This window comes from Nansenia antarctica (genome assembly GCF_963989245.1).
Source record: "Nansenia antarctica genome assembly, chromosome: 4".
Classification (NCBI taxonomy): domain Eukaryota; kingdom Metazoa; phylum Chordata; class Actinopteri; order Argentiniformes; family Microstomatidae; genus Nansenia; species Nansenia antarctica.
Genome location: NC_137689.1, coordinates 31986532 through 32002898, shown reverse-complemented (window position 1 = coordinate 32002898; position 16367 = coordinate 31986532). Strand labels below are relative to the sequence as shown.

The 16367-nt window shown below is 45.4% G+C and overlaps 1 protein-coding gene across 1 annotated transcript in view; it reads right to left on the bottom strand.

Annotated features, from left to right (window-relative positions):
- sim2 (SIM bHLH transcription factor 2) overlaps nt 1–16367 on the bottom strand; it is a gene marked incomplete at both ends in the record, with an annotated part of 54730 nt that overhangs the window by 29482 nt on the left and 8881 nt on the right. The window contains one exon of the mRNA XM_080529338.1: nt 6539–6647. Within this exon, the coding sequence (XP_080385464.1) occupies nt 6539–6647 (109 nt within the window). The remainder of the gene's footprint in view (nt 1–6538; nt 6648–16367) is intronic.

Below are 16367 nucleotides of genomic sequence, written 5' to 3'. Positions count from 1 at the left end.
TAGTACTACCGAAGTTCTATCAGCATGTTAAATGTGCAACAAGAGGAGAAAAAACACTGGATAAGGTATACACCAACATCAAGCTTGCTTACAAGGCTAGACCGCTAGCTCATCTAGGCATGTCTGACCATGTGTCAATCCTCCTGATCCCAGCCTACACTACCATGAGGAAAAGTGCTCCCATCACCACTAAGACTGTCAGAACCTGGCCAGCAGGGTCCGCTCCACTGCAGATCTGCCTGAATGACACCTCATGGCAGGAATATGAGCATGAGGACCTGGAACAGTTCACGTCGTCGGTTCTGAACCACATAGTGAACTGCACCAACTCAGTCACCGTGGACAAACGGGTCCGGGTCTACCCCAACACGAAGCCATGGATGACTGGGAAGGTCCAAAAACTGATCAATGAGAGGGACAACGCCTTCGCAGGGAAGGGCACACTGCTGTACAGCACCACCAGGGCTAACCTAAAGCGCGGCATCCGGGAGGCCAAGGCAGACCACAGAGAGAAGATTGAGGAATGCTTCCTGAGCAACGACTCCAGGCGGGTGTGGCAGGGGGTTCAGCACATGACAAACTTCAGAGCCAACAGGCTCACAGCCGCAGAGGACGACCCCCTGCTGGCGGAAAAGCTGAACTCCTTCTACGCCCGGTTCGACGAGGGGCGAACGGAGGTAACCACAACACAAACACCACTCTCTCCAGCTCTCAGCAGCCTCACCCTCACAGAGCATGAAGTGAGACGCGTGCTGAAGGCGGTGGACCCCAGGAAAGCCTCAGGGCCGGATGGCGTCCTGGGACGGGTGCTGAGGGACTGCGCCGACCAGCTGGCCGGGGTTTTCACCAACATCTTCAACCAGTCCCTGTCCCAGGCCACCATCCCACCCTGCCTGAAAACCTCAACTATCATCCCAGTCCCGAAGAAAAGCACGGTGAGCTGCCTAAACGACTACCGCCCGGTGGCACTCACACCAATCATCATGAAGTGCTTCGAGAAACTAGTCCGGGCCCACATAGTCACACGCCTCCCGCCCAACCTGGATCCATACCAGTTCGCCTACAGAGCCCACAGGTCCACAGAGGACGCCATCGCGACGACTCTCCACTCCACTCTATCCCACCTGGAGAGGGGAAACAGCTACGCGAGACTGCTCTTTGTGGACTTCAGCTCTGCCTTCAACACCATCCTTCCAGACAGGCTAGTGACCAAACTACTAGACCTGGGACTATCACACTCTATATGTGCATGGATCAAGGACTTCCTGTCCGACCGCCCCCAGAGGGTGCGGGTGGGCTCCCACACCTCCACAGCCCTCAGACTCAGCACTGGGTCCCCCCAGGGCTGCGTGCTAAGCCCCATCCTCTACAACCTCTACACCTACGACTTCACCCCCGTCCACCCCAGCAACTCCATCGTAAAGTTTGCAGACGACACCACCGTGGTGGGCTGCATCTCGGGGGGGGACGAGGCGGCGTACAGGGATGAGGTAGAGCAGCTGAGCAAGCTGTGCAAGGTTAACAACCTGCTGCTGAACCAGTCAAAGACCCAGGAAATCATCGTGGACTTCAGGAGGAAAAAATCTGAGGTCCAGCCCCTGCTCATCGACGGAGGGAGCGTGGAGAGAGTCTCAACCCTCCGATTCCTGGGGGTGCACATACAGGATGACCTGTCCTGGAAGAACAACACAGCAGCCATCATCAAGAAGGCACAACAGCGGCTCTTCTTCCTGAGAGTCCTCATGAAGGACCACACCAGACAGGAGATACTGGTGGCCTTCTACCGCTGCGCAGTGGAGAGCATCCTCACCTACTGCATCTGCAACTGGTTCTCCAGCTGCACAGCCGCAGAGAGGAATGCGCTACAGAGAGTCGTGAGAACGGCCCAGAAGATCACCGGCGCCCCCCTCCCCTCTCTGGAAGAGCTGTACAACACACGCTGCCTCAGGAAGGCCTCCAAGATCTCCAGAGACCCATCCCACCCTGGGTACGAACACTTTGCTCGGCTGCCCTCGAACAGGCGGTACAGGACCATGTTCGCAAGGACAAACAGACTGAAGCTCAGCTTCTACCCCAGGGCCATCCAGGCCCTGAACACAGCAAAGACCTAGGTTCTGGGCCCTGGACAGTCTGGACGGATTGATGGCAGCTGCTGGATTGAAAAATCAGGTGTAGTGCTGAGGCACAAATGTGTACATTTCAAGCCTGCAAACTGCGACACTTTAAATGAATGTGCAATAACACTTGCTACCCTGTACGCTGCCTCGTCCCCCCCCGAGATGCAGCCCATCACGGTGGTGTCGTCTGCAAACTGTACGATGGAGTTGCTGGGGTGGACGGGGGTGAAGTCGTAGGTGTAGAGGTTGTAGAGGATGGGGCTTAGCACGCAGCCCTTGGGGGACCCAGTGCTGAGTCTGAGGGCTGTGGAGGTGTGGGAGCCCACCCGCACCCTCTGGGGGCGGTCGGACAGGAAGTCCTTGATCCATGCACATATAGAGTGTGATAGTCCCAGGTCTAGTAGTTTGGTCACTAGCCTGTCTGGAAGGATGGTGTTGAAGGCAGAGCTGAAGTCCACAAAGAGCAGTCTCGCGTAGCTGTTTCCCCTCTCCAGGTGGGATAGAGTGGCGTGGAGAGTCGTCGCGATTATTCTCTTGTATATTATTTCCTTTAACTCCCTCTTCTTTCTATAATTACATTAATAAAATGAAAAGAGAGGCAGGTGATCGCTAATATCATTCATTAATAGTCCACTTGTTGTGTTACTTTCCATATTGTTTGTAAAGATGTTATCAATTAGGGAGGCACAGTCGGCTGTTATTCTGCTAGGTTTTGTGATTGTTGGAATTAGGCTCATACTATACATTGTTTCAATGAATTCCTCTGTTTTCTTATGTTTGTTTGGATTCAGCAATGAATGGATTCTTCAATGTTAAAATCCCCACAGACATAATTAACCTTTTGTTCTGCAGTGGTAAACAACTTTTCCATATTGACCATGAATGTATCAATGTTGGCTCCCGGTTTTCTATACACACAGCTAACAATTTAATTTTTCATTCTTTCCATATTTATCTCAATAGTAATACATTCCATAATTTCCTCAATAACTACTGACATGCTATCAACAACCTTATATGAGAAACCTTCGTCTACGAACAGAGCCACCCCACCACCCCTTTGACTCCCTCTACTAATACAATGAAAATCATATCCCTGTAAAACAAAGTCTGAACCCCTCTCTGCATTGATCCATGTTTCTGAACCAGCTATGATGTTAATGCCTGACTGACATCATCCTCCAATACCAGGGACTACCAAGAAGGATGTGTGTGTGTGTGTGTGTGTGTGTGTGTGTGTGTGTGTGTGTGTGTGTGTGTGTGTGTGTGTGTGTGTGCGTGTGTGTGTGTGTGTGTGTGTCAGACGGTACTCTACAGCCTGTGGAGGCTGTAATCACCCAGCAGGTAGGATGCTGGTCACAGCGGCAGCAACAGCGTTAATAGAAGCCCTGAGAGTCCCGAGGCCTCATTTATAGAAAGTACTTTGGATCAAATTTTGGTCTTACCCGTGTCGTACGTAGAAAACCACGTCAACGTAGTGATTTATACAATTTCAACGTGAGTCAATTTGACCGTGGAAGCGATCGTAGCTCTACGTCGGGTATTGACCTTGCGTACGCACATTACCTACTGGTTATGCGGAGTTAGAGTTATTACAGGCATGTGAGTCGCACTGCCTACTGTAATTCATGCGAAGTGATGCAGAGAAAATGAGTTTAATTCAAGATTTAAAGGGAACTGGGGCCTCATTTATAAAAAAGTACTTGAACATCATCTTTGACTTACACGTAAGCAAATTTTTCGAAACGGACGTAAGCATTATTTATAAAACGGACTGCGCTTCTTTAAAATTGCGTACGTGCTTCCTTCTATAAATACCAACGCAGGTAAAATGAACGCAGGTGAATGAGGTTTGTATTAACGCCCTGTGATAGCGGCTCAATTATAGCGGCTGAATTAAGCCAAGTGCTGTAATATAGGGTAGGCGTTCGTCTGGAAGCGGGAGAGGGCAGAGAAGGGTGGCTTCTCGGCAAGTTGCGTTTGTAACGTTTGATCATGACAACTAACCAGCAAATGCTTATACTCAGTACTCAAGTTGTAAAAGAAAATCAGGGGAGGTGGTGGATTTGATCATATGAGGACAATTTTAGCATCCCCTCAGCGTCAGTAACTTCAGTGTCAGTAACTTGGTAAAAATGTCATTGCATGTGTGCATGCCCACTCGCACCTTGAAATAGCAGTAATACCACGTTCATTGATAAAATGACATAAGGGATGGAAAGGGGGGACAGTTTTAGAAGGGGGATGATTTTTACTGTTTTTATTTCAGGGGGGATGCCATCCCCACTCATCCCCCCTCAACTCGAGTGCTGCTTATACTGTAATAATATAATGGTCTTATTCTTATCAGGTGACATTGAAAACATGGCTGCGAACTCCCTTCGTGAACTCCCAGACACCGGAGGAAAATCCAGTATAATTTAGCGCGTGGCCGGGCAAGGTCCGTTGTGGAACGCACTATAGGCATGTTGAAGGGGAGATAGACAGCTCCGGAGGGATATAAAAAAAGACTGAAATACAATCATAAACATCAGTTCCCTTTAAATCTTGAATTAAACTCATTTTCTCGGCTGATAACAACATCGTTAATTTTATTACGAGCCTTCGCATGAATTACAGTAGGCAGTGCGGCTCACATGCCTGTAATAACTCTGCATAACCAGTAGGTAATGTGCGTACGCAAGGTCAATACCCGACGTAGAGCTACGATCGTTTCCACAGTCAAATTGACTCACGTTGAAATTGTATAAATCACTACTTTGACGTGATATTCTACGTACGACACGGGTAAGATCAAATTTGATCCAAAGTAATTTCTATAAATGAGGCCCCTGATGTTTATGATTGTATTTCAGTCTTCCTTTATATTCCTCCGGAGCTGTCAAGGCAACGCCATCTCCCCTTCAACATGCCTAATGCGCTAAATTATACTGGATTTTTCTCCGGTGTCTGGGAGTGAGCAGCCATATTTTCAATGTCACCTGATAAGAATAAGACCATTATATTATTACAGTATAAGCATTTGCTGGTTAGTTGTCATCAGCACTCGAGTTGAGGGGGGATGGCATCCGGGATGGCATCCCCCCTGAAATAAAAACGGTCAAAATCATCCCCCTTCGAAAACTGCTATCCCCCCTTTCCATCCCTTATGTCATTTTATCAATGAATGATGAGTGGTATTACTGCTATTTCAACATTTAGTTTTGCGCATATTGAGTAAAATACTGTGGGCGAGGGAGCACGCACACATGCAATGACATTTTTACCAAGTCACTGACACTGAAGTCACTGATACTGTGGGGATGCTAAAATTGTCCTCATATGATAAAATCCACCACCTCCCCTGATTTTCTTTTACAACTTGAGTACTGGTTGTCATGATCAAACGTTACAAATGCAACTTACCGAGAAGCCACCCTTCTCTGCCCTCTCCCGCTCACTTGGCTTAATTCAGCCGCTATAATTGAGCCGCTATCACAGGGTGTAAATACAAAGCTCATTCTCAAGTATATTTGGTATTTATAGACTTTAGTATCTATGCAATTTTAAACAAGCGCAGCCCGTTTTATAAATAATGCTTACGTCTGTTTAGAAAATGTGCTTACGTGCAAAGATGACGTTCAAGTACTTTTTTTTATAAATGAGGCCCCTGAGGTGTTGGGTTATGTCAGGAGAGAGTCCTGAGGTGTTGGGTTATGTCAGGAGAGAGTCCTGAGGTGTTGGGTTATGTCAGGAGAGAGTCCTGAGGTGTTGGTGTCTCAGTGAAGCAGAAGAAAATATCACACCACCTCCCTTCATGCCTACTGCCTATACTGTACATTTACATTTTAAATTTTGGGCATTTAGCAGACGTCTTATTCCAAAGCGACTTACAATTAATACATTTGACTAAGCAAGTGAATCATTAATCCACCAGATGTAGCAGGAAGAGTAATCTGGGTCAGGCTAGCTTTTTTCACACAGGAGAAACAGTGGGGAACAAGTGGGGGAAGTAGAAATCTTAGGAGACACAGTATAGGGGGAAGCAGGTGTCTCAGGAGGCACAGTGCTGAGGGGTAGTAGATGTCTCAAGAGGAGCAGTTAAGGTGTAACCTGAAGAGATGGGTCTTCGGTCTCCAGTCTCCTACTGTAGAGTAGTACCGTATGTGGAAAGAAAACTGTTGCTTGAAACAAATAGGTCATCTCCTCTCTGACCAACATGACATCCTTCTGCTCTGTCATTTGCTAGCTAAAAGCTAGCAAAGAGAACTAAATAAAGGCTGGTATCCTAACTCGAGACGTGTGCGTGTAAATCTGACGTTTGTGTAGATTTTGCACTGACATTCCACCCAAAGAGAGAGAGAGGGGTGTGAGAGAGCGAGAGAAAGAGAGGGAGAGAGAGAGGTAGAGATAATGGGAGAGAGAGAGAAACAGAGAGTTACCTTGCAGGAAGTGATGGTGGAGGGGCTGGTGAGCAGTGAGCACGGCTGTCATCTCGTCATGGTCTGACGGGTGGATGTACTCAAATATACTGTTTCCTGTCAGCTCCACCTGAGGGAAACACAGGATAGACACACTGATCAAATGTATAAGATGTCAATACATTCAGCATACACACACACACATACACACACGCACGCGCATGCACACGCACGCGCATGCACACGCACACACACACAGGCCGGCTGTGGCGCAGGAGGTAGAGCCGACGTCTAATGATCGCAAGACCGGCAGATCGTCGGTTCGAACCCCGGCTGGCTACATGCCATGTTGTCCTTGGGCAAGACACTGAACCTCAAATTGCTCCCAGTGAGCGGGCCGGCGCCTTGCATGGTAGCTTACCGCCATTGGTGTGTGAATGGGTGAATGAGAGGCCTTTGTAAAGCGCTTTGGAATAAGGCGCTATATAAGTCAGTCCATTTACACACACACACACATACATACATACACACATACATATACACAGAGAGATCATTATTGAATTATTAGTTCCTACATGTTTGCTTTGAAAATGTAGGATGTCTCATGTCAGAGAAGCTTATTGAATTTAATTGAGAAGAGAGAGAGAGGTAGAGAGAGGTAGAGAGAGATAGAGAGAGTTAGACAGAGGTAGAGAGAGATAGAGAGAGGTGAGAGAGAGAGGTAGAGAGAGATAGAGAGAGAGGTAGAGAGAGAGGTAGAGAGAGATAGAGAGAGGTAGAGAGAGAGACAGGTAGAGAGAGGTAGAGAGAGAGAGAGGTAGAGAGAGGTAGAGAGAGGTAGAGAGAGAGAGGTAGAGAGAGGTCGAGAGAGGTAGAGAGAGGTAGAGAGAGGTAGAGAGAGAGAGAGGTAGAGAGAGAGAGGTAGAGAGGTAGAGAGAGATAGAGAGAGGTAGAGAGAGAGAGAGAGGTAGAGAGAGAGACAGGTAGAGAGAGGTAGAGAGAGAGAGAGGTAGAGAGAGAGGTAGAGAGAGGTAGAGAGAGAGGTAGAGAGAGGTCGAGAGAGAGAGAGGTCGAGAGAGGTAGAGAGAGAGAGGTAGAGAGAGAGAGGTAGAGAGAGGTCGAGAGAGAGAGAGGTAGAGAGAGGTAGAGAGAGAGAGAGGTAGAGAGAGGTAGAGAGAGAGAGAGGTAGAGAGAGGTCGAGAGAGAGGTAGAGAGAGGTAGAGAGAGAGAGGTAGAGAGAGAGGTAGAGAGAGGTAGAGAGAGAGGTAGAGAGCAGTGGTGTAGTCTATTTTTTTTGTGTGGGTATACTGTGATTTTTCCCTCCCAGCCTCATATTGTTCATTTCGGAACGCCATAAAAATAAATCTGCACTCCCTGTCTAACATTATATCTGACATTACATGTTTTAAAGCTGATCTGTGCATGACAGTGCTGCATTTTGACATATTTCATGTTGCATCTCCCCCCGTTGATGGTATATGACTATAGTCAGTCCCAATGGTCCAAAAATCAAAGCTTCGTAACACAGACGGGGTGAATTTTATGAATGAAAGTGAAAGTTCTGTCACAAAACGCTGTTACGTATCCTCACACATTTTTAAGTGGGTATACGGAAATCCTTGGCCTTTCCTAGTGGGTATACGGCGTAGTCCTGCGTATCACGTAGACTACACCATTGGTAGAGAGAGAGAGGTAGAGAGAGGTCGAGAGAGAGAGGTAGAGAGAGGTCGAGAGAGAGAGAGAGGTAGAGAGAGAGAGGTAGAGAGAGGTAAAGAGAGGTAGAGAGAGAGAGCAGGGTTGGCAGAGACTCTGTAAGGTGTTTTGAGATCTTTGAAGTATTTAGCAGGATGATACTGTGTCATCTGAAGGGATTACATCACCACCGAAAAATGCCTTTCGTAGGGGGGGGCAGAGTGTTGCGTGTGTGTGTGTGTGTGTGTGTGTGTGTGTGTGTGTGTGTATGTGTGTGTGTGTAACAAGGGGAAGGCGGGGGAGGCAAATCTCTCTGAAATCGATCTGTGCGTCCCATTCACACCCGCTGCAAAGAGAGGGAGGATGATGTCAGGAAACACAAGGGGTTAATTTATCAAAGGGCCGATCATTTGCATGTGAACACAGGACACCGTCCCAGGGCTCCCGCTTTGATCTATTTTACCTCCCAAATTTGGGGGGCGGGGCCCAGCCAGCGAGCGGGTCACTGCTCACCACTTCAACGACAAATTGGTTTCTTCACAACGTGGAGTTAGGCTGGAGTAATCCCCCCGCTTTGTGGTGAGGGAGAGAGAGGACAGAGGGACTGCTCTGCTATTTGGTGTCAGAGAAACTGACCATGAGAAATGCACAGTGCCAGGGCAGCGAGTGTTCTGTATGGGGGGGTGGGGGGGGTTTACTACTTTCACATGTTGAGTTGTGGTAGCGTCACACCGCGGTCCCTGAGGCGTGGGCGGTGGAGTCGCGTTGGTAATGAGTGACCGTCACTGACGTCCATATGCTCTCTGACGTCAATACGCTCACTTAACAATAATGTCAGAGAGCGTATGGTGTATACTCACTCTGACACCATACTCTCTCTGACACCATACTCTCTCTGACACCATTCTCTCTCTGACACCATTCTCTCTCTGACACCATTCTCTCTCTGACTCTCTCTCTCTGACTCTCTCATACTCTCTCTGACTCTCTCTGATCCTCAACGTGACGATGACCAAAATGGTGGTGACTATTTCCAAGTCAAAGACATAAACTCTCTATTTGGACACAGCAGTAAGGGCCTGCATATTGTTCACCTTAATGTGAACAGTCTTGTGCCTAAACTGGACCAAATCAGAGAAATGTTCCATGACAGCAAGGTTCATATTTTGAGCTTCTCTGAGACCAAGTTTGATGAATCCATCAAAGACCCAGAGATTGAAATAGTTAACTACACAGTCATCAGAAACGACAGGAACAGGTATGGGGGTGGTGTCTGCATGTACATTCACAACGATATTATCTTTAACACCCGTGATGACCTGAATCATGACAAATTAGAATCTGTTTGGGTTGAAATTATCTTTAACAAAGCAAAACCGGTGCTGGTTGGTTCTATCTACAGACCTCCCGATCAGAGTGATTTCTATGATATTCTTGAGGGGTGCATGGATGACGTTGACTGTGTGGAAAAGATTCTTATTGGAGATTTGAACACGGACATGCTCAGAAATGAAGCATCCGTTTTCAAATCCTTCACTAGGTTTTCTGAATTACACGGTCTCCGTCAACAAATTACCAAACCCACTAGGGTGTGTATTTCTACTCAAACCACCATAGATCTCATTCTAACATCGGATGAGTCCAAAATCTCCAAGAGTGGGGTTATTGTATGTGGGCTAAGTGATCATTACATGATCTTTTGCACTCGTAAAAAACAAAAACCCAAGGCTGGCGGTCATAAAACTGTAACCACTAGATCCCTTAAATCCTATTCTAGTGAGGCCTTAAACCATAAACTGGAGAATCAAGACTGGTTTGATGAACTAAAATGCACACAGGTTGAAGAGGCATGGCTAGGTTTCAAAACCAAATTCCTAAATATTATTGACAGTATAGCCCCCATGAGAACCACCAGGGTTAAAACCCGATCGGAACCATGGATGAATTCGGACATTCTAAATGCTATGAAAGTCAGAGACCTAAAATGCTCTGAAGTTCAAAAATGCAAATCAAAATTAGTGAAACACTTAAACGAAGATCACAAAACCCACTTTGAGAAAATTAAAAAACAATGCAACAAACTATGCAATCAGGTAATTACCATGACCAAATCTGCTAAGAAAGAATACCTCGATAACAAAATCGAAGAAAACTTAAACAAACCACGTGACCTTTGGAAGCTACTTAATAGCCAACTAGGTTGCAGTCAAAAACTCAAAACCAGGTCTACAAACATCAGCATCAAATCTGGTGATTCTCTCCTTACAGACAAGCTGGATGTGGCTAAGTGCTTAAACACTTTCTTTACAACCATAGCCACTAAATTAGTTAACAATCTACCACCCCACTCAGGGCGTTATGGTGTAGAGCACATCCGTGAGTTCTACAATAAACTGGGTGTACGCAATGATGATTTTAAACTCTCCATGGTGTCAAACGATGAGGTGTTTAAAAAGCTAGGCGCTCTACACTCAGAAAAGGCCACGGGCCATGACAATATTCCAGCCAGATTTCTAAAAGACTCAGCTGCCTCCATTACCCCAATCATCACCCACATAATAAACCTCTCCATCAAACAGGGACACGTCCCCCTTGACTTTAAAATAGCAAGGGTAACCCCACTGTATAAAAAAGGAAGCAAATTAGACCCAGGCAACTACCGACCTGTTTCTATTCTTAATTCCATCTCGAAACTTATGGAAAAAATAGTTTATGAACAGGTCGATAGGTACCTTACCGAAAAAAAGCTGATGTATGAATTTCAATCAGGATTCAGAACATCCCATTCCACTGACACATGCCTTCTCTATTTGAACGACCACATCAACCATGAGGTGGACTCGGGCAAGTACTGCGGCATGGTCATGCTGGACCTCCAGAAGGCCTTCGACACAGTAGATCACCACATATTGTTAGACAAACTGAAAGCAATTGGGTTCGATAGAACATCGGTGAGCTGGATGCAATCCTACTTAGAGGGGAGGGAACAGGTGGTTAGTGTGAACGGAACACTGTCCCCCCCCCTCCCAGTGACCTGCGGCGTTCCACAAGGAAGCATTTTGGGACCTTTACTGTTCCTAATATATGTGAATGACATGTCATCAGCATGTGATTGCAATTTGTTCCTGTTCGCGGATGACTCGGCTCTGCTGGTCTCTGACAGGGACATATTGCAGGTGGAAAAAGCGCTAAGCACTGAACTGAGTAGAATCTGCATCTGGCTAGCTGACAATAAACTATCAATACACCTAGGTAAAACTGAAACCATCCTATACGGATCCCCATCTAAACTCAGAAAGGCTGAAAATTTTAAAATAAAAGTGGGTAACATTAATATCACAAGAAAAGAGGATATTACATACCTGGGCTCCATCTTAGAGGCAAATCTTTCCGGAGATAAAATGGCAGCAAAAGTAATCAAAAAAGTGAACCATAGAACTAGATTCTTGTACAGGATATCCTCACTTGTCAGTAAAAACACACTGAGGACCCTATCAGGAGCTCTCATTCAATGTCACTTCGACTATGCCGTAACATCATGGTACTATAGAACCACAAAGGCCCATAAAACAAGACTCCAGACAGCCCAAAATAAACTGGTTAGGCTTCTGCTAGGCCTCAACCCTAGGACACATCTAACCGCTGCTCATTTTTTGAGCCTTGATTGGCTACGAGTAGTTGACAGAGTGCAGCAGCTTGCACTGGGCCTGGTCTTCAAGATACGCTACACCACAAAGACACCCAAGTACCTGTCAACATACTTCCAAAAAGTGAACAACGTCCACACATACAACACCAGAGGAAGCTCCACGAACCACGTTCAACCGCGTTGCACCACAAACAAGGGGTTAAACTCGTTTGCAAACTATGCAGTAAAAATGTGGAACGCCCTTCCTATAATCTTAAAGGAGTGCAAAACACTGCCCACCTTCAAAACCACTCTCAAAAAACATTTACAGGAGGCTGCAATCCGTAACTGGACCCTCTAAATCAAAAATCAGATTAAAAGACCCGAACTACCCACTGTACATACTTTGTGATTTGTCCCCCGCCCCCACCTGTGGTGTATGTCCCCACCTGTCCTACCCGCTGTACATACCTTATGTTTTGTTGTATTGTTCTTCCCATGATGGATGTGTGTTTATCTTGTAGATAGTAATAGTTATTTGTCTGTATTATCTTGTAGATAGTACTAGCTTTTTTGTCTGTCTTACATGTAACGATGAATTGAGAATCAAGGACCCCAATTGAAATAAGCCAGTGGCTTTCTTGGGTTTTTATCCTGTTAGTTGACCTTGTATGTAATATGTACTTTCATGTACCTACTTCTGCAAATCTTCTAATAAAGTTTTCAATCAATCAAAAAAAAACACCATACTCTCTCTGACACCATACTCTCTCTCTCTCTGACACCATTCTCTCTCTGACACCATACTCTCTCTGACACCATACTCTCTCTGACACCATTCTCTCTCTGACACCATACTCTCTCTGACACCATACTCTCTCTGACACCATTCTCTCTCTGACACCATTCTCTCTCTGACACCATTCTCTCTCTGACACCATACTCTCTCTCTCTCTGACACCATACTCTCTCTGACACCATACTCTCTCTGACACCATTCTCTCTCTGACACCATACTCACTCTGACACCATACTCTCTCTGACACCATTCTCTCTCTGACACCATTCTCTCTCTGACACCATTCTCTCTCTGACACCATACTCTCTCTCTCTCTGACACCATATAGTCCAGTCAATCTGTGGTTTAACCCAGGGGAAATTGCAATAGTAATCATTCAAGTTTTTTTGTGATCCCTAGGGACAACCAAATAACATATTAAAAGTCTTAGTCTTAATATTTATTGGATCAAGGTAAATTCAGGGGTCGAAAATGTGGGTTTTTGTGCCAGGCGCAACACAGCCAGTTAATAGGATAAAAAAATTAACTAATAGATATCACCATGAAACTTCCCCAGTTAATCACTTACATTAAGACTACTATTTTTTGTATTACAAGTTTTCTGAAATATTATGTTTAAATATGCAAATTAGGCATTATCTAATTAAATATGTGCTAATTTGCATAACATTCAAGATCAGAAATCTGAACATTGGATAAAGCCAGGTTAAAAATTCTTGTTTCATCTTGTTGTCATATTAGAGTCAAGGTCCTCTATAACAGGGAATTTGGATAACTCTTTTTATCACTCCATAAATCTGAAAATGCTGTCAACAGCCATAAAAAGTAAGCTTTGCCATGTTTTTAGGAGTAAATGTTACATAAATCAGGCTATGAATGATATATTAACAAACCCCTCTATAGCAGAACTCGGAATGTAGATAGGAATACAACTGGAAAGTTTGGTGTATGTAAGTGCTACTGAAGTGGAGATTTCTGGCTCAGAGTATGAGAAAAAACAATTTTTGAGAAAACGGCCATTACCCACAATTATATTTTTATTTTATTGTATTCAAACAAAGTCAATCAAATTAGTTTATAACACATTTATTATCATTGACATTTCGGAACATAGAGAAATGTTAATGTTTTTCTATGAAAACCATGTTGCATATCATATACAGATTAAACACTTCAATGAGAAATAAACCACATAAACCTATAAACCTATTAAAACTTTATAAATACAATATTTAAAAAATTAGACCAAGCTTGAAATATGCCTTTACTGTAGGCCTACATGTAACCTTCACTCCATGTCCTCATCCCAATGTTGTGCCGACATATTCGCGCACACACCTCTGCATTCTGAACAGGCTACAGAGCAATCAAGTCCTTGACGACGGCATTTGCAGCGCATAGTGCCACAACCTGACTTGCAATTACAGCGCACAAGCTCCAACAAGTATTGAGGAGCAGGGTCCTGGTCAGAATGGATGGGAATGAGGCATGAGTCTTGGATCCTCCAGCCCCATTCCTCTGGTGGTAGCGAGTTTCCCATCCATTCCTGAACCTGATGGTACACTCTGAAGCTGTGAAGCATGGCAGACGACGATGTTCGCGGCAAGTTGCGAGGGTGGATAGCCGTTTTGCTGTCAGTCACTTTAGTATAAAAACTTTTCAGCCTGAGGTCATTGAGAGAATCCATTTCTGCTCCTTTGTAGATTAGTATCATTGCCCTTTCCCCTGCAGCAGCAATGTCATCCTTGGTAGCAGATTGTTTCTGAAAAATGCTGGCCTGTACTCTGAATGAGTCGCTTTCTCTAACCAGACCCAGAGATACCCCTTTCCCAACCCCAAAGAGTCTGGATGTTGTATCACAGCCAAGCATGGCATGCGCGAATAAGATGTTGTTGCTAACGTCTTCACCCAACACATCTCTTGCTTGCCCAATGTTCAAAAACCTGTAACTTGATGAAGACGACTTCTTGGGCTCAGACATGAAGTACAGTTCTCCTTGCTGATAATGGTGTAACAGAAGAATGAGGAGGTCGGTGTCGTCTCCAACAAGGACAGTTCGATGTTTCAATGCTGCTGTCACTGCAGTTTGAACTATGAGCACATCGGCGTCTCCCTGAGCATTGTGAATGTCAAACCCTGCAAGTGTTAGTCCCTCCCCCAACAGGTTTATGAAACGTTGTTTGTTCTCATTGTTTGACAGAAATTCCTGTTTTTTCAACCTCAGTGACATGGTGAATCCTTGAATGAAACCTTCCGGCCAGTGTTTGTGTTCCTCCTTTTATGGGCACCATCCTTTGTAGATGGCTGGTTGCTGTACCCATCAAACACAATCACCACTGATTGCCCATAATGTTTTCGAACATAACCTATGTACGTTTCCACTATTGCTCCATATGTTTTTCCTATCTCCCAGGGTAGTCGGTGGAGGAGGGCCCCTCCATCTAAAACGTACAGAATGTCTCTTTCTGGCACATCATCATGAGGGACTGCGTTCCATATTGCTTTTGCAATTTGGGGTTTGTTCGCTGGGAGAAACACTGTTTTCGTTTCGAAGAGCGCAGGTGGATACCCGCAGAGTTCATACTTGAAGGCTTCAGCTAACTTGTCTGCCTGTGTCCCAGCAATCACTAGTCTCTGAAACAAGAGCTGCGAATCAATATGGACAACTTCTTCTTTGTTCAGTTTGACTGTGGATTTGGAATCCATGGTGACTGCATGTGCTTTCCTCTTGAAGGTATATTCTGTCACCTTTTTCCCTACCATGTCCTTTAAGACCCTTCTACCAACTTCTTTTGAATGGTCCACATTCACCGCATTATGGGCTGTCACACCAGTGATTAGGTGCTGAAGGTGTTCATACCCGGCAAACGGATTTTGTGACTCCAACAATTGAAGTATTTTGATAGTGTCAGCGTTGTCTCGTGCCTGTCTTGATGCAGAAAGGTCCTTGTGCTGTTCACTAGTTTCATAGTTTACCCCTGTCACTTCTTTCATGGCATTGTTGATTTCAGATGTTGCAGATGATGTTGATGTTCAGATGCTGCTTTTCCTTCGAGCATTTTGGGCACCGTATTTGGTGTGTACACTAATTCAAGGATTTCTTCCAAGCCAGAGCCTGACATCAAATGGCCAACTGCGCCAAGGAAACTCATGAGCACATGGAACCCACCAAGTCGGAGAACGATAGATTTCAATGGACTGCCAGTTGCTTCACTTTCAATAATTGTCATCGCTTTCCACCATAGTGGTTGATCAAAGGTTAGAATTGGAGTGACCTGGTAGCGAGCTGCGTGATCATGAACGAACTGCAGAGTGGAATGAATGCAAGTCAGATCTCCTGGATCCATGTCAATCATGGGTAGGAAGATGACTGACGACTGACCAGGATGATCTCCAGTGTTGAGCATTTTCATCATCCCGGACCATCCAGGCCTTGAGCATTTGCCGAGCAGCAAGGACAGCTTCCAGAGTCTATCAGCAGGCGTCTCTCTATCGTCTTCAGAGTGCTCTTCACATTCCCTGTAGGTAAGATTCTTGAGGCCCCCAGACTTCTGTACATATGGAACAATGTTAATGCGTCCGACATCTGTTAGGTCCTTTGCTGTCACCTTGATACGTGGAATGATGGAAGCTTGTTCAATTTTGGGGGTGATGCATGCAATAATTCCCATGCCATGGAACGTTCCATGGCCATCAATTGTTCGGATATTATGGTCAGCATTATCAGCAAC